General features: G+C 48.4%; 11 protein-coding genes across 11 annotated transcripts; 5 read left to right on the top strand and 6 right to left on the bottom strand.

The window, feature by feature from the left end:
• Positions 1–200: 200 nt before the first annotated feature.
• On the bottom strand, positions 201–1,157 carry N7469_001355 (uncharacterized protein; the record flags this gene model as incomplete). The annotated part of the gene is made up of 1 exon (XM_056640275.1): positions 201–1,157. The coding sequence occupies one exon, from the start codon at positions 1,155–1,157 to the stop codon at positions 201–203; it is 957 nt and encodes a 318-aa protein (XP_056506032.1).
• A 1,147-nt stretch (positions 1,158–2,304) lies between these two features.
• On the bottom strand, positions 2,305–4,135 carry N7469_001354 (FHA domain protein; the record flags this gene model as incomplete). The annotated part of the gene is made up of 2 exons (XM_056640274.1): positions 2,305–3,449; positions 3,505–4,135. 2 exons carry the CDS (start codon positions 4,133–4,135, stop codon positions 2,305–2,307), a joined length of 1,776 nt encoding a protein of 591 aa, XP_056506031.1.
• A 2,194-nt stretch (positions 4,136–6,329) lies between these two features.
• vac8 (protein anchor VAC8) lies at positions 6,330–8,468 on the top strand (the record flags this gene model as incomplete). The annotated part of the gene is made up of 6 exons (XM_056640273.1): positions 6,330–6,497; positions 6,638–6,758; positions 6,833–6,946; positions 7,006–7,251; positions 7,313–8,062; positions 8,128–8,468. 6 exons carry the CDS (start codon positions 6,330–6,332, stop codon positions 8,466–8,468), a joined length of 1,740 nt encoding a protein of 579 aa, XP_056506030.1.
• Positions 8,469–9,069: 601 nt separating this feature from the next.
• On the top strand, positions 9,070–9,813 carry N7469_001352 (exosome non-catalytic core subunit CSL4; the record flags this gene model as incomplete). The annotated part of the gene is made up of 1 exon (XM_056640272.1): positions 9,070–9,813. One exon carries the CDS (start codon positions 9,070–9,072, stop codon positions 9,811–9,813), a length of 744 nt encoding a protein of 247 aa, XP_056506029.1.
• An 852-nt stretch (positions 9,814–10,665) lies between these two features.
• N7469_001351 (GTPase RIA1) lies at positions 10,666–14,234 on the bottom strand (the record flags this gene model as incomplete). Its single annotated transcript, XM_056640271.1, has 6 exons — positions 10,666–11,045; positions 11,108–11,424; positions 11,490–13,022; positions 13,074–14,011; positions 14,086–14,106; positions 14,172–14,234. 6 exons carry the CDS (start codon positions 14,232–14,234, stop codon positions 10,666–10,668), a joined length of 3,252 nt encoding a protein of 1,083 aa, XP_056506028.1.
• Positions 14,235–14,649: 415 nt separating this feature from the next.
• Positions 14,650–15,199, bottom strand: N7469_001350 (DUF4604 domain-containing protein; the record flags this gene model as incomplete). Its single annotated transcript, XM_056640270.1, has 2 exons — positions 14,650–15,110; positions 15,172–15,199. The coding sequence occupies 2 exons, from the start codon at positions 15,197–15,199 to the stop codon at positions 14,650–14,652; spliced, it is 489 nt and encodes a 162-aa protein (XP_056506027.1).
• A 306-nt stretch (positions 15,200–15,505) lies between these two features.
• N7469_001349 (WD repeat PRP19 family protein) lies at positions 15,506–17,202 on the top strand (the record flags this gene model as incomplete). Its single annotated transcript, XM_056640269.1, has 5 exons — positions 15,506–15,536; positions 15,611–15,655; positions 15,710–16,151; positions 16,214–16,677; positions 16,739–17,202. The coding sequence occupies exons 1-5, from the start codon at positions 15,524–15,526 to the stop codon at positions 17,200–17,202; spliced, it is 1,428 nt and encodes a 475-aa protein (XP_056506026.1). The 5' UTR covers positions 15,506–15,523.
• Positions 17,203–17,792: 590 nt separating this feature from the next.
• On the top strand, positions 17,793–18,835 carry N7469_001348 (putative RING finger domain protein; the record flags this gene model as incomplete). Its single annotated transcript, XM_056640268.1, has 2 exons — positions 17,793–18,629; positions 18,683–18,835. 2 exons carry the CDS (start codon positions 17,793–17,795, stop codon positions 18,833–18,835), a joined length of 990 nt encoding a protein of 329 aa, XP_056506025.1.
• A 1,017-nt stretch (positions 18,836–19,852) lies between these two features.
• On the bottom strand, positions 19,853–20,727 carry N7469_001347 (uncharacterized protein; the record flags this gene model as incomplete). Its single annotated transcript, XM_056640267.1, has 4 exons — positions 19,853–20,013; positions 20,102–20,254; positions 20,317–20,385; positions 20,442–20,727. 4 exons carry the CDS (start codon positions 20,725–20,727, stop codon positions 19,853–19,855), a joined length of 669 nt encoding a protein of 222 aa, XP_056506024.1.
• Positions 20,728–21,707: 980 nt separating this feature from the next.
• On the bottom strand, positions 21,708–22,259 carry N7469_001346 (mitochondrial 54S ribosomal protein mL43; the record flags this gene model as incomplete). Its single annotated transcript, XM_056640266.1, has 4 exons — positions 21,708–21,807; positions 21,867–21,998; positions 22,062–22,144; positions 22,221–22,259. 4 exons carry the CDS (start codon positions 22,257–22,259, stop codon positions 21,708–21,710), a joined length of 354 nt encoding a protein of 117 aa, XP_056506023.1.
• A 228-nt stretch (positions 22,260–22,487) lies between these two features.
• N7469_001345 (U1 small nuclear ribonucleoprotein 70 kDa) lies at positions 22,488–23,847 on the top strand (the record flags this gene model as incomplete). The annotated part of the gene is made up of 4 exons (XM_056640265.1): positions 22,488–22,749; positions 22,821–22,948; positions 23,006–23,102; positions 23,198–23,847. The coding sequence occupies 4 exons, from the start codon at positions 22,488–22,490 to the stop codon at positions 23,845–23,847; spliced, it is 1,137 nt and encodes a 378-aa protein (XP_056506022.1).
• Between the last annotated feature and the right edge of the window lie 282 nt (positions 23,848–24,129).

The following is a 24,129-nucleotide window of genomic DNA, read 5'->3' as shown; positions in this document are numbered from 1 at the left end:
TATCCCACGGTAGAAGTCCGGCGACTTAGATACCATGGTCTATATGAATGTTTAGGAGTACATAGCATGTCAACAAAGCTTGGGATCCGGTACCAGTCCATAATGTGGTCTTCAAGGCTGGAACATTCAGATAAACCGAGTGTACAAGAAAAGGAATCCATAAAATGAAGATGAATCGAAAATGAACAATCATCTATAATTTACTCCAACTGCCTCTTCACCCACTCATCAACAGTAGTAGGTTCTCTCTGAATCAACCACCGCAATACACTCGGATTCCCCTTCAATCCACGCCGATTATAAAAAAGCACCAATCTCTCCGCTTCATCTCTGGTAATATCAGGCCTCAAATCACCCTCTGCACCCGGACTATCCAAACCACTCTGTCCCCGACAATCCAATTCTCGAACACCAAACAAGAAACCCAACGTATTCTGAACGCCCTTTTCAAAACTCGGAGTGACAATCTCAATCTTCTTTCCCAAATTCTCCTCAATGATTCGAACCACATCTCGATCTGAAACAGGTAACGTCGAACAAAGCGGATACTGCGCAAAATAGTGCTTTTCTCTCTCTACGAGAACTCTCGCAGATGCCTCGGCCAGATCTTCCAATGCAATCAGACTATTCGCAACATCCGGATTCCAAAGTCTCTCAAAAGAAGGTGTACTTTGTTGGGCGAGGTGTGCGACTGGGTATCCTGCTAAAAAATTCGTCGGTTGTAGAATGGTAAAATTCAACGGACTCAAGAACAGACGTTCTTCAACTCGACTCTTCAAATCATGTTGCATGAGATTTCGATGTTGGGTACTCAGCACACTCGAGAAGACAAAGTGTTTAAATACCGAGTCTGGCTTTCGAGTTTCGGAAACAGCCGCGTCAATGAGGTTAAATCCCATTTCCTTTTCACGGGAGTGAAATGATGGGCCGACGTGGTGGATTGCTGTGGTGCCGGCAAGAAGTCTTTCACAGTCTGGTAGAGAGGTGAGATCGACTTGGACAACTTCTGTTTCTGGGTATTCTGATTCGAGACGAGCTTTGGATGCTGCTGAGTGAGCTGCGAGACGTAGATGGAATTGTTTGGTTTGGCATAAGAGTGGGATTAGATGTGCACTTTGTTTGCCGCTTGGACAGGTGAGGACTAGAATTTCAGTCATATTGGATTTGGTTTTCAAGTTGGAATTGAACGATGTCACTGCGATGAAATGGAAGTATAGCAAGGGTTGAGGAGGTTGAGAAAGGGGATTTGTCAATGGGCTCTGTCGCTTTTATATAGGAGTTCCAGGGTCAGGGTCAGAGCTGATGTACGTTGGAGAACATTCCAAAGTTCTTCAAGGTTGGGGGCTGAGTGTGAGTTCAGTCAGCCGTGAAGATCTTCGGTTTCCGTCATTATCTCCGTTGAACGAGGCGGTCTCTTAGCTTGGGGGCTTAACTCACTGATACCCACCTTCACAAGGCTCGCACGGAAGAGACACGCGAGTTTTAAAGAGGCCAGTCGCAGGATGTATACAAAGTAAGTGTAACTTTGTATACATCTGCTTGTGAAGTAGGGCGAATTCGCCAATGTCAATTCAATGAACATCCCCACGTCTACGAGAAAAGACGCGATACGTCACCATGTTGAGCCCCAATGGTCGATATTGAAACGAGGCTTAATAAGAGTATGTATAGTGAGTACTACTTACTATATATACTCTTAAGGGATATTCCTTTCATGATAATTGAAGTAGAAGAAGGCATGGTAATTATATAAATTGTAAGGCCCGACAGCAACTACTCAGAAGTAGACTCCAGTCCTTAAGATATCAACAGTGAAAAAGGACAGGAACAGAGCCAGCCCGAAAATCAGAATCGCAAGAAGGTTCCTAGTTCTCCTAGATATCACCAATAATCACCAACAACAGCCCGGGCTGCTCAAATGGGTATATCAAACGACGGAAAGGAGGATGCAGCAAAAGAAACGCCAAAAGACCATGGACATGGAATTGAAAAGGTGTAAACGCTTTCAAATAAAAAGGACTGATATAGTGTAAAGATTCGATCAAGTTGGAAAGAGGAAGAGAAAAAAAAAGTAGACGATACGTCCACCATGTATGCGCAAATTCATTGCACGATGGGGACCGATGATATGCAAGAAAATGGATGCCAAGGGATTTAACAAACACAAATATTGACTATCATGCCCTGCCTGTCACAATAGTGATACGCGAGCACTCGGGATGATGGATTCTGGATGAGCAGATATATAGAATATTGCTCGCATAGTTGTCTTGTTGGTTTTAAATGCATTCTAATGAATGTGGTTTATTGCATCACTGCGCGGCCGTCGAATGCCAGTGGGCCTGAGTCATTACGGGGTGTTAGCGGGTTGTCATCGGATGTTTCTGAGCGAACAGGAGTATCCGCGCGGAGATGTGATGGTCGACCGGCTGGAACATTCAGGGGTTGCGTGGGTTGGAAACCAGGAATATTTATGGTTGCACTGCGGGCCAGATCACTATTACTGCCATCTGGAGCAGGGGAGTCTGAGCGTCGACTGTCAATGTCGGTACTGAGTGGTTGGTCCTCATGCAGATGCAAATTTTCTATATCAGTGACGACTTCGTTCTCTTCAGGTTGGCCAGTTTGCTGGTCGGATGGTTGCTGCCCATCGTCACCTGGGCTTGGGGCATTCGCTGGAGTTTGCGTTTCCGAGCGTGGCTGTGGCGCCTCCGAGATGCTGGCGGACGGAGATCCTGACTTCTTTGCTTCTGTGTCATGATCATTTGTGTCATCAACCTCGGCACTCAGATCTGTGAAAGCACGGCAGTTGGGACATTGAAACATCGGGTAATCGGGGGAGTGAAGAAGGCGACTAATGCATTTGTAATGCCACACATGAGCACAAGCTGCCATGAACAAGCACTGGTAAGGTCGTAAAACAGAGCCAAGGCAGATTGAACACTCTCGACAACCAGCATAGTCTGCAGTTTCGCCTTTGCCAAGATTCTTGATGAGGCTCTCGGTGTTTTTGCTATGTATCAGGTTAGCTGATGTCAAAGGTGAAAAGAAGCTGCCGGGCAGCTTATTTTGAGAGGAATGGGCGTCGCACTTGAACTCATTGGGCTGCTGCTGCCAAGATCGATTGCATTCAATTCGAATGCGCACACAGCGAAAGATCATCTCCTCCCCGCCTCGAAAATCGATACCAAGCTGCACAATGTCGCCATCCTTGATCGAGTACAATCGAGAAACCATGTTGGGCTGACTGAGGCGCATATGATTCAAAAATGTCCCCGAAGAACTGCCTACGTCTTTCACGTGCCACTGGCCATTGATGAACATGAATTCGCAGTGTTTTCGGCTGACCACCTTTGACTTGAAACCAACAGGAGCGTCTGAGGGCTCGGTGGGGTTGGGTATAGGGGATCCCATCACGCTCAGAGTAGCGACCGACTCGAACGACGCAGCTTTCAGACGGAAGGGTACGAGTGATGGGAACAAAGGGTAGGGAAGGTCGAGAACTTTGAAAGGAATCTTGGTAGGGAAAAAATCGAATGGTGGCCTTCTGCTTCTGCTGGTTGTTGGAAGCATCACCATCTTCTTGTGTATCCGTCATGACGGGGGTGCCAGTCAACTCTGGGGTCTCATTTGTCGTAGCCGCCGCAGATGGTTCTGGGGAAGAAGTTGGACCGCCGTCTGGCGTGGCGGTTCGGCCCAGGGTTCGGGGAGGTCGACCTTGCACGGCAGATGCACTTCTCAGCCGCGCCATGACATTGGATGATCGAGGGGAATCGTTCGACTCGTTCGGAGGAGTTGAGTGAGACGAGTCAGTTGAGGAGACCTGGTCGACACCGAGGCCGTGAGAGCTAGACGGAGGAGCAGAAGTGTAGCGAGAGAGAGCGGGTTGGTCAGATTCGGGACATGGAGCAGTGGAGTTCCCCACCTGCGTCACAGTGGAATTCGGGACAGACGAAGGAGACAACCAAGGCACTCGACTACTAATACTATGACGAGAACGATGGCCACCTGAAAGGTTTTGGGTGTACGCACGCAGCTGGCTGAAGCGACGAAGGCGACCGGGACGAGCAGAAGAAGAATCGGAGAAGGAGGTGGAGGCGGTGGCGGTTCCCATCATTGAGGCCGACATTGACATGGGGGGGCTGCATTGGATGTGTCTCTTTTTTTTTTTGATCGGTTCTCTCTCTCTCCCTTTCTCTCTCTCTCTCTGACTTTCTCACGCGACTTGAGTTAGGTGCCGAGACTTGCGCAATTGTGAATGGACAGGAAGTGGAGAGGGGGGTGAAGGGGGAATGATCCTTTTGCGGTAGTTCTTTGGTCAATGCGACACGAGAATGGATGAGACGGGAGTCTATCGATGCATTTCGGGGGAGAGTGTATAAGAGGGAGGGAACCAAAAAAGGGACAAGTGAGAAGCAAGTGTCAGGGTGTAGTTCGAATTAGTGTAGGAGGGAAAAGATAACAGGGAGGAGAGTAAGAAGAGAAGAAGAGAGAAGAGAAGACGGAATTGAAATGAGAATTGAAATGGGGCTTGGTTATGATGTTACCCGTTGATGATTCCACGGAACGGACCAGACTGGTTTGAGGTAGTGTAGAGTGTAGAGTGTAGAGTGTAGAGTGTAGAGTGTAGAGTGTAGAGTGTAGAGTGTAGAGTGTAGAGTGTAGAGTGTAGAGTGTAGAGTGTAGAGTGTAGAATTAAATATATATTCTGGTGATAATTTTGGTGATATTCTATTCCTACAGTACTATGTTCTCCTAACGAATAATTCGTATGATCTAGATTCGATTATTAAGAGTATCAAGTCATTAAACTAAAAAGATCTGATTTGCTCTTTCGGCGTGGCATGACGGCTTTTTTGCGGGGAAAACCCAGGCCTCTTTAGCCGATACATACTCTATGTACAGGATCAGCAGTAGGAGAGATGATATACATTGCATTGCATATGCTCGCAATTAGGTAGATTTGACCGAAAGCTATGTCTGATACTGATTGCCTTTTGCTTCACTCGGCACCTCCCCGAGCAGCTATCCGTCACTGGCGACTACTACGCATAGTAACTAGTACATAGTATGTTAGTTACCACGGTATACCGGCGTGCGGAATGCCGATCGTCGATGTCACGCGGCAGCAAGTGGGCGAACAAGTGGGTTTGTATCTTTGGGGTTGCTCTGAGAATGCGTCTTGGCTAGCCCGTCCTTCTAAGTTGATCACCAGACGCTTGATCAGCTGAATCTTTTTCATCACAAGGGCGCCATTGGATCAGTCGGCCCTGCACGGACCTCGAAACGGTCCGTAAAGGGGGCACGAGGGATATACTGGGGTTCCTGGTGAAGTCAAGCAGAATTGTGAAGATTAATCCGTAGAATAGAATATCAAATATCTAGTAGTTCCTATTGAGTAGGATGAGTGAGGATCCCGGAGCAGATAGGGATGGTACCTGTACGCAGTGCATAGCATAGTACAATAGATGGTACCATATGAACCCACCTGGTCAAGGTGGAAGCCGGATTGGGATCATCAGACATGACCAAGGGTGTGTACTATGTAGATGAAACTGCTGTATCAATTTTTGTCTCTTATTCAACCTTCACGAAATGCCGACACGAAGTATGAGTGATTGGGAGAATGAAGTGAGAATATACTATGTAAGAGAGGAGGAGGAAGAGGAGAAGAGGAGAATGAGGAACAATCCAGTGGATGGGATTGGCCGCAGCTTGGAGACTCCGCGAGTATAGCCAGACACCAGCAGTAAAATGATTATTTTTTATTTCACGATTTTGCTGATCACATTGGTATTATTATAGAGAATTAAAATTAAGAGTTTAATGTATTCATATTATAGTATTATAATTCAGCAATACTAATTGCCCACTTAAAAATTTATCTACTTTATCAACTATGCACTCTTCGTACAGTGGATAGCTACCAGGCTAGTCCGTGAGAGCTCCTGCAACCTCGTCTGCTTCCACTTCGCCTTCTCGTCTTCTTTCTTCCCTTTCCCCCCTCCCTCTTCAACTCTTTTCTTCTCTTCTTCCCTCCTCACTTCTTCCTTTTGGTTGAATCCTCTTTTTCGCCAATTTTCTCGACCTCCACACTTCCCGCCATCACGCGCCCGCCTTTCTGTGTTCCCTTTCTAAAAGCTTGAACTGTGAACATCCGTGCATGCAGTAGTCCCAGCCTCCCCTGCGACCCTCCACCACCCCCGTCCCGGTTCCCACCCACTCAACTCCGCCGAGATTCGAGATTCATCAAGTACTCGACACTTTACTTTCTTGCAACATCCAAATACTTTGTTGGCGGTGCCCTGATGCGGCCGTGTTGAGGAGGCATGAGTGGAATCGCAACCACCTGTCTGTCGTGCCTGTCGGCGGTCGACCGATGGTGTCATATCAGTGCCTGCCTAGGCGGAGGTCGCTCGCGAGATGGCATCTATGAAACGACTCTGGCCGATAACGAACGTGAAGCAGTCTCTGATCTGCTAGGCTATCTAGAGAACGTATGTCACCATCCTCTTCATCCACTTTGATCTTGCTATCCTTTCTTCCTTCTTCTTCTTCTTCTGCTTCTTCTCCCCGATCGGAACCCCGGAATCTTGCTGGACCCGGCCATACTGACCTCGATCGTGATCCTTCGCAGCGTAACGAGACTGATTTTTTCACCGGAGAGCCTTTACGAGCTCTAAGTACACTAGTATATTCCGACAATGTCGATTTACAGCGCAGCGCAAGCTTGACCTTCGCAGAAATCACGGAACGAGGTGCGTGCGGTGTGTCTTGGATGTGACGTGATGATGGCAATTAACTCATGTGTTTTCCTTTCTCCCCTCTGCAGATGTCCGTGAAGTCGACCGAGATACTCTCGAGCCCATTCTTTTTCTGCTCCAAAGCTCCGATATTGAGGTTCAACGCGCTGCTAGTGCAGCACTAGGCAATCTTGCCGTAAATGGTCTGCGTCCGCATCATCCAAGCCTCCGATCTTTGCGCTCTGTCGCTAACTTGTCACAGCCGATAACAAAGTCTTGATTGTTTCCTTGGGAGGGCTGGCCCCTCTTATCCGCCAAATGATGTCGCCCAATGTGGAGGTACAGTGCAATGCGGTGGGATGTATCACGAACCTAGCGACGCACGAAGAAAACAAGGCCAAAATCGCTCGATCTGGCGCGCTAGGTCCTCTGATTCGTCTAGCCAAGTCAAAGGATATGCGTGTTCAGCGCAATGCTACCGGCGCATTGCTGAACATGACCCATTCTGGTAAGTAGCTTTGGGATGAGATGAGGGAATTCGTCGACTGATTGGCTAATCCAACCTCCAGATGATAATCGGCAGCAACTCGTCAACGCTGGAGCCATTCCAGTTCTCGTCCATCTTCTTTCTTCCCCAGACGTCGATGTCCAATACTACTGCACAACTGCTCTCAGCAATATCGCTGTTGACTCCACAAATCGCAAGCGTCTGGCTCAAACAGAGTCTCGCTTGGTCCAATCTTTGGTGCATCTGATGGACTCATCAACACCCAAAGTCCAATGCCAAGCAGCACTGGCCCTTCGCAACCTTGCGTCTGACGAAAAATACCAATTAGAAATCGTTCGCGCCAAGGGACTGTCACCCCTCCTGCGCCTTCTTCAGTCCTCCTATCTTCCTCTGATACTTTCCGCCGTGGCATGCATTCGCAACATCTCTATTCACCCCCTCAACGAGTCGCCTATTATCGAGGCGGGCTTCCTGAAACCTTTGGTGGATCTGCTTGGTTCAACCGATAACGAAGAAATCCAATGCCACGCTATATCAACATTGCGCAATCTTGCGGCCAGCTCTGATCGCAACAAGGAACTTGTCTTGCAAGCCGGCGCAGTTCAAAAATGCAAAGATCTGGTTCTCCGAGTCCCTTTGACCGTCCAGTCCGAAATGACTGCGGCGATCGCTGTGCTAGCACTGAGTGATGAGCTCAAGCCTCATCTTCTCAGTCTAGGTGTATTCGATGTTCTCATCCCTCTGACCAACTCTGAAAGTATTGAGGTGCAGGGAAACAGTGCAGCAGCCCTGGGTAACCTGTCTTCCAAAGGTAAGTGCTTATTACCTTATTATTGTTCCCTTCTCTGATGTAAAGCCTATAACTAATCCGTCTAGTTGGCGACTATTCCATCTTTGTTCGAGACTGGGCTGATCCGAACGGGGGAATCCACGGCTACCTTCAACGCTTCCTTGCAAGTGGAGACCCGACTTTCCAGCACATTGCCATTTGGACGCTTCTGCAACTACTCGAATCCGAAGACACAAAACTCATTGGTTATATCTCCAAATCTGATGATGTTGTACAGATGGTGAAATCGATCTCGGACAAAGACCTTGGAGCTGGTTCAGAGGATGATGATGGTGATGACAGTGGTGAGGGCGAGGTTATTGCACTTTCTCGACGATGTCTGGAGTTGCTGGGGGCTGGTCCTAAGCAGACCCTCGTAGAGGCATAGGGCCATTTTGTGACGATTCCAAGTACGACTTTTCTTCATCTTTCGGTCCTTTCCAATTTCGATTGACCATTCTCTATCTCTTCCTCTTTTTCGTCTTTTTCTCTTTCTTTACCCACTGGGTGTTAGTATGGGCATTCAACTTACTTCGGTTATCGCGAGCGGGCATTTGGAGTGGCAAGGGCCTCGTTTTTGTATTTGCTCCTGTTTTGACCAGGTCCACAGATAGGACTGGTGCCGCTGTCTTGTTTCTAACGCATACACCGTGTATTCATGCTAGATATGGGCTTTCATAATTAATCCATCCCCGGTATCTTTGTGTAACAGAGATGAAGTGAATATCTATGTAGAATGATCCAGGGCTATTCGTAATTCTAATATTAATCAAATATTATGAACACGATTCTACGTAGTATGTTTCTGCAGCGTACAACTATAGTTAGTATCTATTCAGCTCTCGCCTCAGGCATCAGTATCACGGATAATTGTAATCCCGAGTAGACCAGAGCTTCCCCGACGAGACTGAAAAATCCATAAAAAAACCTCAATTCTCCCAGCTTCCACTATAAATCGCTTCCGCCCTGCAGGGCCAATAGCCATCACAATGGCAACTTCTCTTCCCTCAATAGCTATCCCCGGTCAACTTCTCGGCTCTGCCAACACATATGCAGCCGGACCCGGTACTCACATCCAACAAGCAAACATCTTCGCTTCTATCGCTGGTCCCGTCATTCTCGACCCCTCCCAACCCAACACCCAAAACAAGGCCACTCTTCGAGTTACAAGGGCTCTCACTGCCGCAGCTCATCCATCGCCGGCAGCTGCAGGTGCCAATGACGCATCAGTAAAATCACGACCTAGATATAACACCCTGCCTGCAGTCGATTCGATTGTCCTGGCACGGGTAACTCGCGTACAAAAGCGTCAAGCTACCGTCTCTATTCTCGTCGTACTTGATGAAACAGTCGCACTCAATGCAGACCTTTCCAAGGCTGCCTCTGATAATGATAACGTCGCCTCAATTCTGACCTCAGCTGCCAATCCGGAAAACCACAGCAGCACTGATGAACTGCGTTTCCAAGCACTGATTCGTAAAGAGGATGTACGTGCTGTTGAGAAAGATCGTGTCGTTATGGATGAAATGTTCCGTGTTGGAGATATCGTGCGTGGATCTGTCATTTCTCTTGGTGATCAGAGTTTCTACTATCTCACTACGGCCCGAAATGATCTCGGTGTTGTCATGGCCCGTAGCGAGGCGGGCAATATGATGTTCCCTGTCAGCTGGAAGGAAATGAGAGATCCTGTTACTGGTGCCGGGGAACAAAGGAAGGTTGCTCGGCCGTACTGAGGAATGCTAGAAATTGCTTCTTCTTACAGCTACTGCCTACTAGCGTCTTGTCACGATGCTTCCCTTTCTGGGCTGGCCCAATCTAAGGCCAACCATTTGCTCCGGGATTGGATATATTCACATTCCCTGACTACGTCGTGACATCGTCGTATTCTCTATTTGATCATGTCCATCCAAGGCACCCGCCGTACCCTCGGCTTTACGTTGAGATCCGGGATTATGATATGCCCTCACACTCAGCCGATCAATTCGCTCGACATTCACGCCCGTGTCTGGCGCCTATGACTTATGCACGAGAACCCTGCAGATTCCCCTCGTCCTGTCGGTAATGCCGCGGCTGACGACAGCCGACTGCTATTATATCAACAGCAGAGATTGAAACATCTCTGCAATCATGAGATACCCTTCAAATGATAAATGAAAAGATTTTCACCTTCTAAACCAGTTGTATTACTGGCACAGCTTCCCAATCCCCTTGCCCGTATATATGCACATAACCATATTACTATATTCCACACCACCTCCTTAGTATACACGGTCGAGACCATTCCATGTCGGGCTGTGTTTGTCAATGGAGGAAGATGAAAGGTTTCTGCGCGGGACTCTCATCCTTGCGAACCACCTGTCTACTGTTCCCTGTCTGAAATCTTGGCTGGCGAATAATACATAAGGCGGTTACATTCTTGTAATGTATTAGCGAAGTAATCTGTTTATGCCAGTCATAGTTACCTGGCAATACAGTAGGAGAAAAAAATTCAGCTATTTATTCAATCAAATGCGAAGTCTTGAGTACAATGTTTGAGTTAACGTTTCTATTCATGTTTATCAACTCCATGGGCTAGTATCGGGCAACTACTTCTTCAATGTCTTCTGCTTCTCAGCATCAATCAACTTTCGCCCTTGTACAACCAATCCCTTTCGACTGCGCACAGCATCCATATACCGCTTCGCAACATTCTCCTTATCAGCCAACTCGCCAAGGTCCTCCAATTCTTCTTCCGTAGCCGGAACCCAGAATGGATCTTCATCCAGGGCCTCAAACCCCGCGAAAATTAATTGTGGCTGCGCTGCACCGGAAGTCCTCTTTCGAATCTCTTCTGCAAAACCAAATGATTCGGCGACGGGGAGGAGAGCCATGATTGTGAAGAATGGGGTTCCTTCTTTCATGACTTCGGAAATGATACGGCCACGGCGACGAGTGATGACACCGTAAACACGGCCTAATACTTCGGCTGTTTTGGGAGGCATTTGTTAGGGAAAGAGATATTAGTGAAAGGGTGCTTGGCTGGCTTACTTGTTGCTTGAATCTCACAACTATACATCGCAAGCATAACTCGTGGACTCCAGTCAAGGAATCCCTGTGAAATCCCTTCACGGACAAGTCGAATTGCGTCTCCGGTTAGACGGCCCATATCAAGCTCATCATTTGAACTTGCTTGCACCGAAATGTCCTCCAGGAACACGGCGATGCCCTGCATCGGTTCTTGACAGAGTGGTCCTTGGCCGGTTGCCAGCTGGAAAGCGTAGGCAATTTTGTCGCACAGATCGCGAACTACGTGAGCTTGCAGGTCATCCGCCACGTTGGCGTTGGTCTTGGGCTCATCGACAAGGCTGGGAGAACATGTTAATTTGATAGACATTCCCGCGATGAGTGGAGAACCTCAGTAGAAACTTACAATTTGTCACAAGTGTTGACTGCCGTAGCATCGACCAGAATGTTGGGTCCAACTCTTCGTGGTCCGAAGGCAATGATCTTCTCAACCAGGTCCTTACCGAGCCTTTCGCTCTCGCCTGCTTCTTTATATATCTTCTCCAGCTCTGATCTGAAATCTTTCAGAGAAAGAATGTTGCCCTCACGAGCCTCACCAGCGGCATCAGAGCTCGTACCGTCAGCAGCCTGTCCATCTCCCTCCACAGCAGCCTTTGCGGATGTCTCTTCAGCAGCTGACCGCTTGTCCGAGTGGAGTTTCTTGATAGTGCCGACCTGTTTAGTGAGGAAATCGGTCACGGCCTCGGGTAATGGCAGTACTCGCAATCGGATTGTCATTTGTTTGGAACCAGAAACCATGCAAACGCCTCCGCGACCCATCTCAGAGTCCTTGGGGGCGGCCATTTCTGGGGCTTCCACGATAGTCTCCCGATAAGGGACAATGGCTTCACCCGTCTGAATTTCACAGCGAGCGAATCGCTCGATAAGGTCCTTGACGCAGCGTTCTAAATGCAATTCACCCGCAGTGAGTATGACATGTTCACCACTCGGAAGAACTTCGTACTGTGCGCAAGGGTCACTCTGCTCAAGAAGACGCAAGCCAGTAACCATCTTGCTCAAGTCTGCAGGATTCACTGGCTCGAGGGCAACGCGGACAATAGGCGGCGTATTTAATGATACTCCCGCCAAGTTGATGCTTCCCTCGACCTGGCTGCAAAGAGTGCCGGTTTTGAGAACATAACCCGCAAGACCACCAATGCCGAAGACAACCCCCGCCGGAACGGATTGAAGGGGCTCGAGACTTCTACCCATGAGCAGGTATAGGTCTGTGACGGTGACCTTTCTCGGTTCTGGACTCTCATGTGGAGTTGCGGGTGAGAACTTGGGAGGCAAAACATAAATTTCGTCCCCAACGGACAAAGTTCCTGAAAATAAACGCGCGAATCCAATGAGATGCTCAGGATCTTCTTTCTCTTCGGTGTCTTCAGTCTCCTCTGATTCTCGAATCAAAGATGCACTTTCAAAAGCAGAGTGCATTCGCGAAAATTCGTCCTCTTTGCCAGAACCCGCCTCTGCTTGCATTTTCGCAATCTCTTCTCGCTTGCGCCGGGCAATTTCTCTAGCCTCATCAGCGGTCATGGTACCACCGCCTCGCTTCTTGCTTGAGGATAGTTCGCTCTCAGGGATAGCGGCCATCTTGCTGACATATGCAACCACTGGCTCTGTGGGTTCTGTTTTGAAGTTGACCATGGCCTTTTTGATATCTTCTGACACAAACTTTGATCCAGGAGATGATTCGATCATATCCGGAAGTCTAGCAGCCTGGGCAGCCGGTGGGCTTGGTAGATATTCAATTACCGACACGAGAACAGCTGTTGAAAGTGGTAGCCACTGTGAAAACAAGGTGGTCATGATATTCTTCGGGTCACGCGAGCGAAGGATGTAAGGCGGGATGTTAATATTCAAAGATTTAGTGATCTTTTCGAGCAAGACCGGGTCACTAGGACTGTGTTAGTCTTATATATTTCACTAATATCCCAGACAGACCTACCCTTTGCCTTTACCGCCACCCGTTGTAGCTTCGTATGCAGCCCAGATACTATCGAGAACCAATTGTACAAACATAGGCTTCAACGGCCTCCCCTTCAGATGCTTCTGACCCAAGACACGCTTAGTTTTTGGGTCCAGGTAATAATCACCCCATAAAACTTTCTCCAGGACGGTACGTTTGATTCCGAGTTTCTTCTCATAAATCGCAGCAAATTGCCTAATTGTGAAAGCCCAGCCGTCAACTGCGCTGCAGAAGATAACATTATTCTTCTCGGGGGCGAAGTAAAGATCTTCATCATCACGCTCCTCGAATTCAGTTGCTTCGCTGACAGTTTGGGTAGACTCATCGTCCACGGTCTTGGACTTCGATTTATCCTTGGCCGAGGCAGCGTTGGCACGATCTTCCATGCGCTCTCTCCATTGCAGGTCTTCTTCCATACGCTCACCTTGGTAGAAACTACCAATGACGGCATTTACCTGTTCTAAAAGCCTGCTTAGGTGCGAAAAAGCCTCACTTGGGCTCATCATGAGCTCTGAGACCAGTCGATCCATTTTGTTAATGACAAGGATGGGTTTCAGCTGTTCGACCCAACTTTGCCGTAATACCGTAACCGTCTGACTGCATACTCCTTCGACAGCATCAACCAGGACAATAGCTCCATCACAGAGACGAGATGCCGTAGATACTTCACTGCTGAAATCAATGTGACCGGGGGAGTCGATCAGGTTAATGAGGTACTCCTTCGGTACCGGTGCGGCTTCGGGGGCGGGACGACGAAGCATAGAGAAGAACAACGAAATAGCAGATGATTCCATTGTGATTCCCCGCAGTTGCTCGTCTGGACGAGAGTCCAGGTAGCGAATTTTGCCCGCCAGCTTAGGCGAGATGATGCCATTAGTGGCGATGAGACTGTCCGTCAATGAGGTCTTGCCATGGTCCTAATTTTCAGCAAGAAGAATAATCAGATCTCATCTTTACAAGAGGAAAAACTGGTCATGTTTGGCTGACTTACGACGTGGGCTAAAATACAAATCTGAGCACACGAGTTAGTATATCCGAACTCTGACATCACCGTGGGATGGAGGGGCACGAGCTCACATTTCGAATGTCTTCAGGCTTTCGCTGTAGACGAACTAGGTCGTCGACGTTGACCACAGGCATTTTGTACAAACCTCACCTGGGGGCTCAGTAACTCCAACGAAAGAGAACGTGGTGGGGGAAGTCGACTGTCGTCGGAGAAGAAAAAAAAGTTGGCTGAGAAATGGAAAATACAACGGGGTTCCGCGACGCCGCCTGTCGCCCGACAAGAATTTACTTGGAAAATGTCCTTGGGATATTTGATATTTGACGGACTAGTTATATTTTTCTAAAGTAACTATAGGTTCTTCTATGATTTTGGTTTGATTTTACTCCACACGTTCGTTTCTTTCTGTCATATTTTGACTCTTGTTAGTATTGGCGCATGGAGAAATCTTTTGACTCATCATGATTCATCGTAATTTCTTGGTCAGCGCTGACACTTGATCGACTTGGATATTATGTATATTCATTGCCGGGTATCTATAGAGCGACTGAATCACTCTTCATCGAAGGATAACTTTATTTTCTTCGCCTTCTTAGGTTTGCGAGTAGTCGAGGCCTTAGCTGGAAGTGGTTCATCAGGCTCGGGCTTGGTATCCTCGCCCACCACTTTGGCCTGCTTGCGTTTCTTCTGACCACCAACTTCGGTCAAGTTGCTCTGTTTCGCAGAGGTGGGTTCAGGTTGAGACGTTGACTCGTCCTGGTTATCGGCCGTCGAGGAGTCCTTGGTTGCCTGGTCAATATCACTCTGTTTTGTATCATCGCCCCCGACCAGCGCCTTGTATTCCTCCTTCGATATCACTTCATTGCTTTCCTCGTCCACGTAAACTGGTTCATCCTCTTCTTCGTCCCTTTTATCCTTGGCTTTGAGAGGTCGGGCAGCGGGGCGCTCTAAACGACCGGAGTTGTCTCCATACTGGCCTCGGAGCTTCTGTAGAAAAGCAGGCTCATTTGCCTCTGAGATATCAATGAGCGTGACTCTGGATAGTAATGCGATAACAATACAATCATGTCGTACCATAGGCAAGCTTCGAGTTCTTCGACATGACGGTGACGCTCTGATGTTACTGTGATCAAGTCGAGGGTAGCTTCACTCCGTAGTCTCCAGGCAGAACAATTGTTGCAAGTTGTAAGTGGGCCATAAAGCAGTTCAATATGAAGTCCTTTTCAAAGAGTCCTGGCCATAAACCATCCACTAGTCGATTCGTTGAAAATAAGTCGACGTCCAAAAGTGAAGCCCGCAGGAAAGCGGCCGCGAACAGCTCGATCCACGCTAAACCACAAGAGGAAATCGAAAAGTCAAGGAGCCGCTACTGCGCGTGAAGGCCTCTTTTCATCCACTGCCCCCTCAACACAACCCCCAATTAATCATGCTTTGTGCAAGTGAGTCGCTACTTTTGGAATTGGGGATTCCGGAATCAAGTAGAATCCGATTGCTGATATTTATTCGTCCACAGTCTCCGGAGAGGCACCTCAAGTGCCTGTCCTCTCTCCCAAGAGCGGTATGTCTCGAAAGTCCGTGTTGCGCCCTTGGAATCCGTCTGACTTCATTATAGGCAGTGTCTTTGAGAAGCGCCTGGTCGAGGCGTACATCTCCGAGCATGGCAAGGACCCTGTGAATGGTGAAGAGCTCACTTCCGACGATCTCATTGATATCAAGTCGCAGCGCGTCGTTCGACCCCGGCCTCCCACCCTGACTTCCATTCCTTCTCTTCTCAGTGTCTTCCAGGAAGAATGGGATGCGCTCGCTCTTGAGACATATACCCTGCAACAGAATCTGGCGCAGACACGGCGCGAACTCAGTGCAGCTCTCTACCAGCACGATGCTGCAGTCCGAGTGATTGCGCGATTGACGAAGGAGCGAGATGAGGCCCGCGATGCCCTTTCCAAGGTTACTGTCGGTGCTACTCGCTCCGCAGCTGGCGGCGAGGCCATGCAAGTCGACTCTGCCGGTCTTCCCCAGGCTGTATTGGAGCGGGTGGAGAACACACAGGCTGCGTATGTTGCATATTTTCTTCCAATTATGTTGATTCTAGCTAACAACATACTTCTTCAAATAGTCTCTCAAAGACTCGCCGCAAGCGTCCCGTCCCAGACGGCTGGGCTACCAGTGACACCATCTCTGCCTATAAACCCACGGAGTCGTCTGAGCCTTTATATCCCGGTGGTCGTGCCCTGTCTGTAAACTCCGCTGGCGAGCTGGCCCTCGTTGGAGGAGCCGACGGTGTTGTTGGTGTCTATTCTCTTGCCCAGAAGAATGTCTTACAGACGCTCAGGGCAGATGGCCCAATTACTGGCGCAACATGGGCAGGCGATAAGGCTGTTGTTGCCTCTTCTACTGGCTCCGTTAAGGTGTTTGAAAATGGCAGTGAGATCGCAAGCTTTGCATCCCATGCTGGTGAGGTGACAGCTATTTCGGTTCACCCGACTGGAGATATCGTTGCTTCCGTTGGTGTTGACAAGAGCTACGTGCTCTACGATCTGTCTACCAACTCTGTTATTACCCAAATTTTCACTGATGCCGGTAAGCCTCGCTACTCCCTTTTACCAGTCTTTTGCAATAAATACTAATGCATATTTATCAGCTTTGTTGTCTGTTCAATTCCACCCCGATGGCCATCTCCTCGCCGCCGGCGGATCCGATAACCAGATCAAAATCTTTGATGTCAAGACTGGTGCCGCTGCCGCGGACTATGCCATGTCTGGCCCAGTCAAGTGCCTTTTCTTCTCCGAGAACGGTATTTTCCTTGCTGCTGTGGCTGCTCAGTCTACCACCGTCTCAATCTGGGACCTGCGCAGCTCTAAGGAAACCAAGGTGCTGGACACCGGCAGCCAGATCAACTCGATTTTCTGGGATTATAGCGGACAGTACTTGTTGACTGGTGGGCCCAGTGGCTTGACTGTTCAGCAGTTCACAAAGTCGTCAAAGGCCTGGTCGGAGCCTCTTCGCAGTGCAGTTCCCGCAGTGGCGGTGGCTTGGGGATCTGCTGCCCAGAGCATTGTGGCATTAACCCAGGAGGGCGCTGTTACGGTGCTCGCCCAGTCATGATCATTATTTCTCAATTTGTAATTTTAGAGCTGGATATCTGAGTTTCTAAGGTGTTTTATTGCGTTCACAACAGCTCTCAATGCAAGAAAGAAAAAGTTTCAATATTTTCTTTTGCAAATCCCTACTCTTTGTCTCTTGAACCATTCGTTGACTCATTGTTTCAAATATGTGTGCTACCTGTGGTATTTTCATTCCTGATCCATAAGCTTCAATGAAGACTGATCTTAATGCAGCACTCCTTGTAGAGGGGCACACGTGAGCAGCCACATTCACCGCCTAGCACTTACCGCCTTGAGCTGATGTTATCCAAATCAAAACTCACCGCCCGGGAGACTCGACCGGTGACGATATGCCGTCGAGCATTGTTAAACTCCTCCTTTGTTCTTTCTATGGCCTTTCAACCGTCTGATTTATGCCGCCTGGTCTGCTTTTACAGTATTCAAGCCCTCATCTGATATGAACGACGAGACTGGCGTCCAAATTGTGGGCGCCAGGTCCAAGGTGAGCCATCAACGCACAGGGCAACTGATAATGTATGTGATATTCTAACTAAATTGTCTGTCTTGCGAGCATAGCGAACACACCGGCAAATGTCACACGAACCAAGTGAAGGGTCTTCAGGATCCTGGCGCAGCCCATTCTACCCTCGGCCGGAATCCAGCATAGCACGCCCTTCCCGATTGCCACATATTAGAACCTCTCGCGATGGATATGATCTTAGGAGCCCCGCTCAAGGTTTAACGCAACAGGAAGCGGTGATCGACCTAACAGAGGAACCCGAGACTCCTCCTCACCGTGCAAGTCAACCCGGCTCTGGAAGTCGAAGTTCAACCGCTGGAAGGCCCCCACGTTTTGGGAGGGATATCTTGGAGGATATAGTTGATCTTGAGGACGAAGAAGAGGACATTTCTAATGATGCCGCCGAGGGCTCACCTAGTAGTCCAGATGTCCAGTTTATTGGATCCACATCTCGACGCCTTCCTCACCCTCTCGCCTCTAGAGGATTGGATACTCGGTCTGCGCTTCGACCTAGCCAAAACTCGCCCAGGCGTCGCATCGGCACATCCGGCAGGTTTCCATTCTTGTCCTCAGTCACAAGTCTTCTAGGGGCCAATGCGCGAAGTCAAACTGCTTTTGATGTTGACACGTTTTTCCTTGGACCAGATGGTGGATTTCCCGGGCCTTTCGCAGAATTGGCCAATCTTGACTATGCTATGCCCTCGTTCTCCATGGCATCATCATCTTCTTCTGCGCAGCCAGCAGCCTCAAATAGGCAGGATGAATACAAAGCCCCGAGCCCCGCGCCAGAAGGCTTCTCTCGCACACTTGGCGAGGATGATGTTGCCGTTTGCCCTAACTGCTACTGGGAATTAGGCACTGGAGAAGGAAAAAAGCAAGAAATATGGGTTGCAAAACCTTGTGGACATGTTTGTTGGCCTTCTCATCTCCAAAACGTTATTTCACTGACACCAATTTACAGGTCTATTGTGGCGAATGCACTGAAAACCGATCACTATCAAAGGCTAAAAAAGCACAAAGTAACCCAAAGACAAAACCATTCTCAAAGTGCCAAGTCCTCGATTGCGGTAAAGCTGTTAGTGCACCGACTGCAATGATCCATCTCTACCTATAAGTCTTGATCAAGATGCTCTGCATCGCCTTTTTGCATGTTGGAGGTGCTGTCGGTTGTGATGTTCCCATTATTCTTTCATTGTCTCTCTCTCTCTCTCTCATGTCGATACCCAATATGCATTGCAACGGATGGCGTTCGGTTTTCTCACTTTATAAATAAGTTTCTGCAACCTCAATTTCCTCTCTCCTATGAGAACAGTGTTTCGTTCTTTTTCCCGGTTTTCAATATTTGTTTGAGTCCGCGAAATTCCTTCTATCCCGAGAAGATCAAATTACATAGCACGATCATGCAATCCATAATTTCTGGTCGCATTAAAGAGAATAGTATGCATTGGGAAGGAAGTGAGAGAAAGAGCGAGGAGGGCTACCTAGTAATTCGAGGTAACCGACGTTTGTTACTGCAAAGAAAAGGGATCAGCTGCCTACTGGGACACGTAGGTCCTGTCTATACAGAAAGCAGATATCAAAAGATTAAGTGGAAGCTTGTCTCCCGATGTTCTTGGAGAGTATAAGATAGTCATTAAATATTCTTTTGCTTACATCTGATGGAAATAATCTATGCATAAAACATACGATACCTGATATTAATAATAATAAAAAGTATTATGTAATTGCCCGGATGGTCTAGTGGTATGATTCTTCCTTTGGGTTAAACACCTGGCTGGAAGAGGCCTCCGGTTCGAATCCGGATTCGGGCCATCTTTTTATGTCAATGTCAATACATTCAAATACATAACAATCCCTCCATAGCGAGGGAATTGAACAGTGTTTTATCCCATATATTGTATTATTATATATATATTTCTTACAACTCCATCGTCATTTTTTAGTGGTGGCGATTCAGATCAATCGATAAGGCTCAGTTTTGAGCTTCGAAAGTGTATTGGTACACATCAAAACAGACTGAAAAAAGATAACCAGCCAGATATGAATAAAGCTGATATGATATTTGAGGCAAAGCGATTCAATAAGCTCAATACAATATACTAATACATCAGGGTGATAGAGGCTGGAGGATCTAGCTCGAGAAGCTATACTCGGGGATTACAATCTTCTCAACAATCCAAGTCTTGCCATTGTCGTTGGTCTTCATGTCGCCAGTGACTCCGTCACCCTTGCCCATGGTGTTGATGTAGTCAGGATCGGCAGAGTCCAGGATGATCTTAGTGTTGATCCAGGCTGGAGAGGATATTAGTCAGAGGCACTCAAGGTATTAGGTACCTACTCAGGTAGTATGTGGAGAGATATGTCGACCCGTCAAACTTACAGTGAGCACGAACAGTGCCGCAGTTCTCTTCAGCACATTCCACAGAGCTGCCCCAACCCTGGGCATGGCCGGAGCTGGTGGAAAGCGTGGAGACGGTCTTGCCATCAACCTGGACAGTCTGAGTGTAGTTTCCGCTAGCATCGTCAAACTTATCTATAAAGATTTGTTAGTTGGTATATCAAACTTTCATTTTTCAGTCTCTTGTGTAGTCTTACAATGCATGGTCACATGCTGAGAAGCCGAAGCATCAGAAGAGGGGCCCTGAACAGGCAGCTGAGAGTTGTCTAGTATTGTAATTAGACTTTCATAGATAGCAAGAAGGAAATGCACCAAAACAAACCTCCAGTCTTGGTCAGAGTGTAAGCATATACGCTCCAGGAGTCGGATTGCCAGTTTTCCGCAATGGATTGAATTAAGTCGCCGTTCGAGGTTCCCATCCCCACCCATAGGGAGGCATCTCCATTGTTTCCGGTAGGAGCCTTAGGAAGAACCAGAGTGGAAGTGGCCTCACGAATCCAGGAGTTGTCCGAGACAGGGCCAGTACTGAAGGCAGGGCCCATAGCAGCCTCGACAGAGCCAAGGGCCACAGCGGCGAGAACAGAGGCGATTTGAGTAGTAGAAGGCATTGTCCTGGATATGGTGGGATTGAATTCGATACTATGTAGACTCTGATATCTCGCCAGGATTTCGATGGAGGTCCTGTTTCTTTATAGCTTTTCCCACCAACTATCGGCCTCGATCATTAAGCATAGCGCTGTGGACACTGACAGCCCTTTTTTCAATGGATGATTCGATACACTCAGCATTTTCCACGAGTTAGAAGACCAAGTCCGAAACAATCATTTTAAGATAGAATGGCGGAGGACTAATTCTCGTCATCAGGCAATTGCCCCGAGGTCTGTAATTGGTAGGTCGCACTTTCAAACAAGCAGTTCATCTACTTCTAATCCACTAGTCGTGCGGCCGTTTGTCCCGAGACGTTGATGATCTACATGGTTGACAGGGTTCGTTTCAAATTCGGTACTTTAATTGTCTGACTTTGTCTTTGAACTAGAGAACGAGAAATTACTAAAGCTGACCGCCGATTTCGAATAGTTATTCCACTACGACGGTATATTATTTATGGGGTACCATTATATTACCCCTAGAGGGGCGGATTTCTGTACCCGCTCCATAGTATTCTATACTCAATGACTAGTAATTTTGCTGAGAAAGACAATTCCGGACCCTCAACTCATTGAACGTATGAGATGAGCCCTCGAGGTCTACCAATAGCAGTATTAACTAAATACTACCCATCGAAACATCATGCAACGCCCCGTATAGTACATCTTCATGGGCTCCAAAAGGCTGAATACAATCTTCATATGATGGTTGATTTGATGCAGATTTCACTTGGTATAGTAGCTGGCTCGGTGATGCAAACATGATTCAGATATCCACTCGCCAAATAATAAGCAGACAGAAAAGTGATGAACAAAGAAAGAAACCTATTCAATAATACAGTGGTTGAAGGCTATGGCAAGGATCCCCGAGGATTTTAGAAGACCACATTTACCACCGCCACAGATGAAGTCCATGAAAAACGCCCTGATCCATATTTTACTCATACACCGCGTAGATCACCGTGGTACGGCGACCAGATACCGCGCACGCTCTCGTTCAGACTCGTCACAGGCTTCTTGGTTCGCTTCAACTTCTCGCCGCTAGCCTCCTTGAGGATCATAGTCTTCTTCATAATTTCGGTGGGCTCGAGGTTGCGTACACAGATAGCCTTCTCGAGGCCATTGATGTAATGACCCTTGATAACGGGGTGCTTCGCTGGTCGGGGGAAACGCGGATTTCAATTTGGGGGTGTTCGCGGGCAAAGGCGGCGAGATCCTTCGTCAGGAAGTTGCTATAATAGTGAAATCCGTTTGTCAGTGACTGCATCGTAGCGCACCACGTCTAACAAACTTACAGCATGCCCCGTGAGCTTCCACCAAAGTTGCAATAGTGAAAATCAAGGCGCTTGCATTGCAAGATGAAAGCACCAACGCCATTCTGAGCGGATATTTGTTAGCACAAAATCACGAGGAGCTTCTGATCCGGCATCACATCTGCATGCCTAGATACATACCCTGGCGGAAGTGATCGTCTTGAGACCTTTTACCGGCATCGTTGCGATTAAACGTATTCAGCAAGATTCATGCATGCCTCGCCGAGTCTAAACTGCCCGGGACATTTTCATATATATCACGTGAGGCGGTGAGCTCGCGCCAGAACCGGCTACAGCGTCTACCGCGCATAACTCCTTGCGACCATAGGACGCGACCCTCCTGACGCCTTTGTCAGGTTCTAGACTTCATCCTCACTTCACGTTGAGAGTGAGAAGTCGCATCTCCCGATGACAGACAAGCTACCCCCGCCGTTGCTGGCTCTGTTCCAGCCGCGGCCCCCCCTTCGATACATCCCCCCAAGTGACCGCGCACCCGATGATTGCCAGAAGAGCACCATCTCGGGTGTGGCCCAGTTTCTTCCAGAAGCCAAGAAGTTCGAGGAAGAGTCGCCTTATAACGCTACGGATTGCTGGATCCAGCGCAAATGGCGCCAGAAGCTAGAGAAAAAAGAGCAGCTGGCCAATCAGTTGACTGAAGGCCTGAAGAGCTGTATGTGTCGTCCAAGTTTCTCCATCTCTTCTTTACTTCTCAGCTAATTGTCATTTTCTGTTTCTTCATAGACAACCCCGAGAATGACCCGCAAGCTCGAGGTGACCCCTACAGAACTCTTTTTGTTGCGCGACTCAGTTATGATGCCAAAGAGGCAGACCTGGAGCGAGAATTTGGTCGCTTCGGCCCCATTGAAAGAGTGATTTTTTACCAGTCAAAAACATCTCATCCGCCGTAACTAATTCTTTATTTCCAGATTCGTATCGTCAAGGATACTGTCTCTCCAAAGGCCGCAAAAAAACCAGCCAAAGGCTATGCATTCATCGTATATGAGCGTGAAAAAGACATGAAAGGTATCACTATCCTGATCTATTCTACATTCGCAACATCAAATTGCCGATACTTGGTCGGAGGACCCAATGCTAACACAGTCTATCTACGCCATTAGCGGCATACAAAGAAACAGATGGCATTCGGATCAAAGATCGACGGGTCCTAGTCGACGTCGAACGAGGCCGCACAACCAAGGGCTGGAAACCTCGCCGTTTTGGTGGTGGTCTCGGTGGTCGTGGCTACACTAAGGCTATGCCGTCACGTCCGATGGGGTTCAATGCGCCGTCGGGTCCTGGTGGTTTTGGTGGTGGTTTCCGAGGTGGCTTTGGTGGCAGGGGTTTCCGTGGAGGGGGTTTCCGCGGTGATCGTGGTGATCGCGGTGATCGATTTGGACCTCGTGGCGGAGTCGGTTACCAAGGTGGCCGTAACGGATTTGGCGGACAGCCACCTCCGAATGCCCCCTCTGGCCCCGGTGGCGGCGGTGGACGTGGTGGATTTGGGGGTGGAGGCAGGTTCGACCGTGGTGCCACCGGCAGCAACCGAGAGCCTGTCAGGCCCCGTGATAGTTACGCTGACCGTGACCGTCGTGACCGCGACGGTGACCGCTACAGAGACCGTGACCGCATGTCGGACCGCAACGGAGACCGCTACAGGGACCGTGACCGTGAGCGTGACAGGTATGGCGGCCGAGAGGATTATGGACGAAAGCGACACCGTGAAGATGACGAACGCGAAGATCCGCGTTCCAGAAGACGATATGACTAAATACATTATTTCCTTGTTTTCGTTTGGAAGCTTCTACTTTTCCCTCCGCTCCGATATGTTGGTGGGTATCCCCAATTTTCTATCATGCGTCTCCCTCTCTTAGCAAGGTTAAAGGGGTAAGAAAGGAGCTCAATAAATGTCATGAAGCTCTGTTTCAAGATTGATAGCACAGAATGCCGAAAGCCTCCACCCCACGAAGAAGACCGTCTCTGCTTTCATCTTGGTTATCAAGGCCTCTCTCTTCAATGCTCAGAGCTCCCATTCCAGCTGGAGTCAGTCCGC

This window comes from Penicillium citrinum, assembly GCF_028827155.1.
Source record: "Penicillium citrinum strain IBT 23319 chromosome Unknown utg000001l:1.0-4955037.0:1.0-4956770.0, whole genome shotgun sequence".
Taxonomy (NCBI): Eukaryota; Fungi; Ascomycota; class Eurotiomycetes; order Eurotiales; family Aspergillaceae; genus Penicillium; species Penicillium citrinum.
Note: the sequence above shows the minus strand (reverse complement) of the source record. Positions and strands in the feature narration are given on the sequence as shown.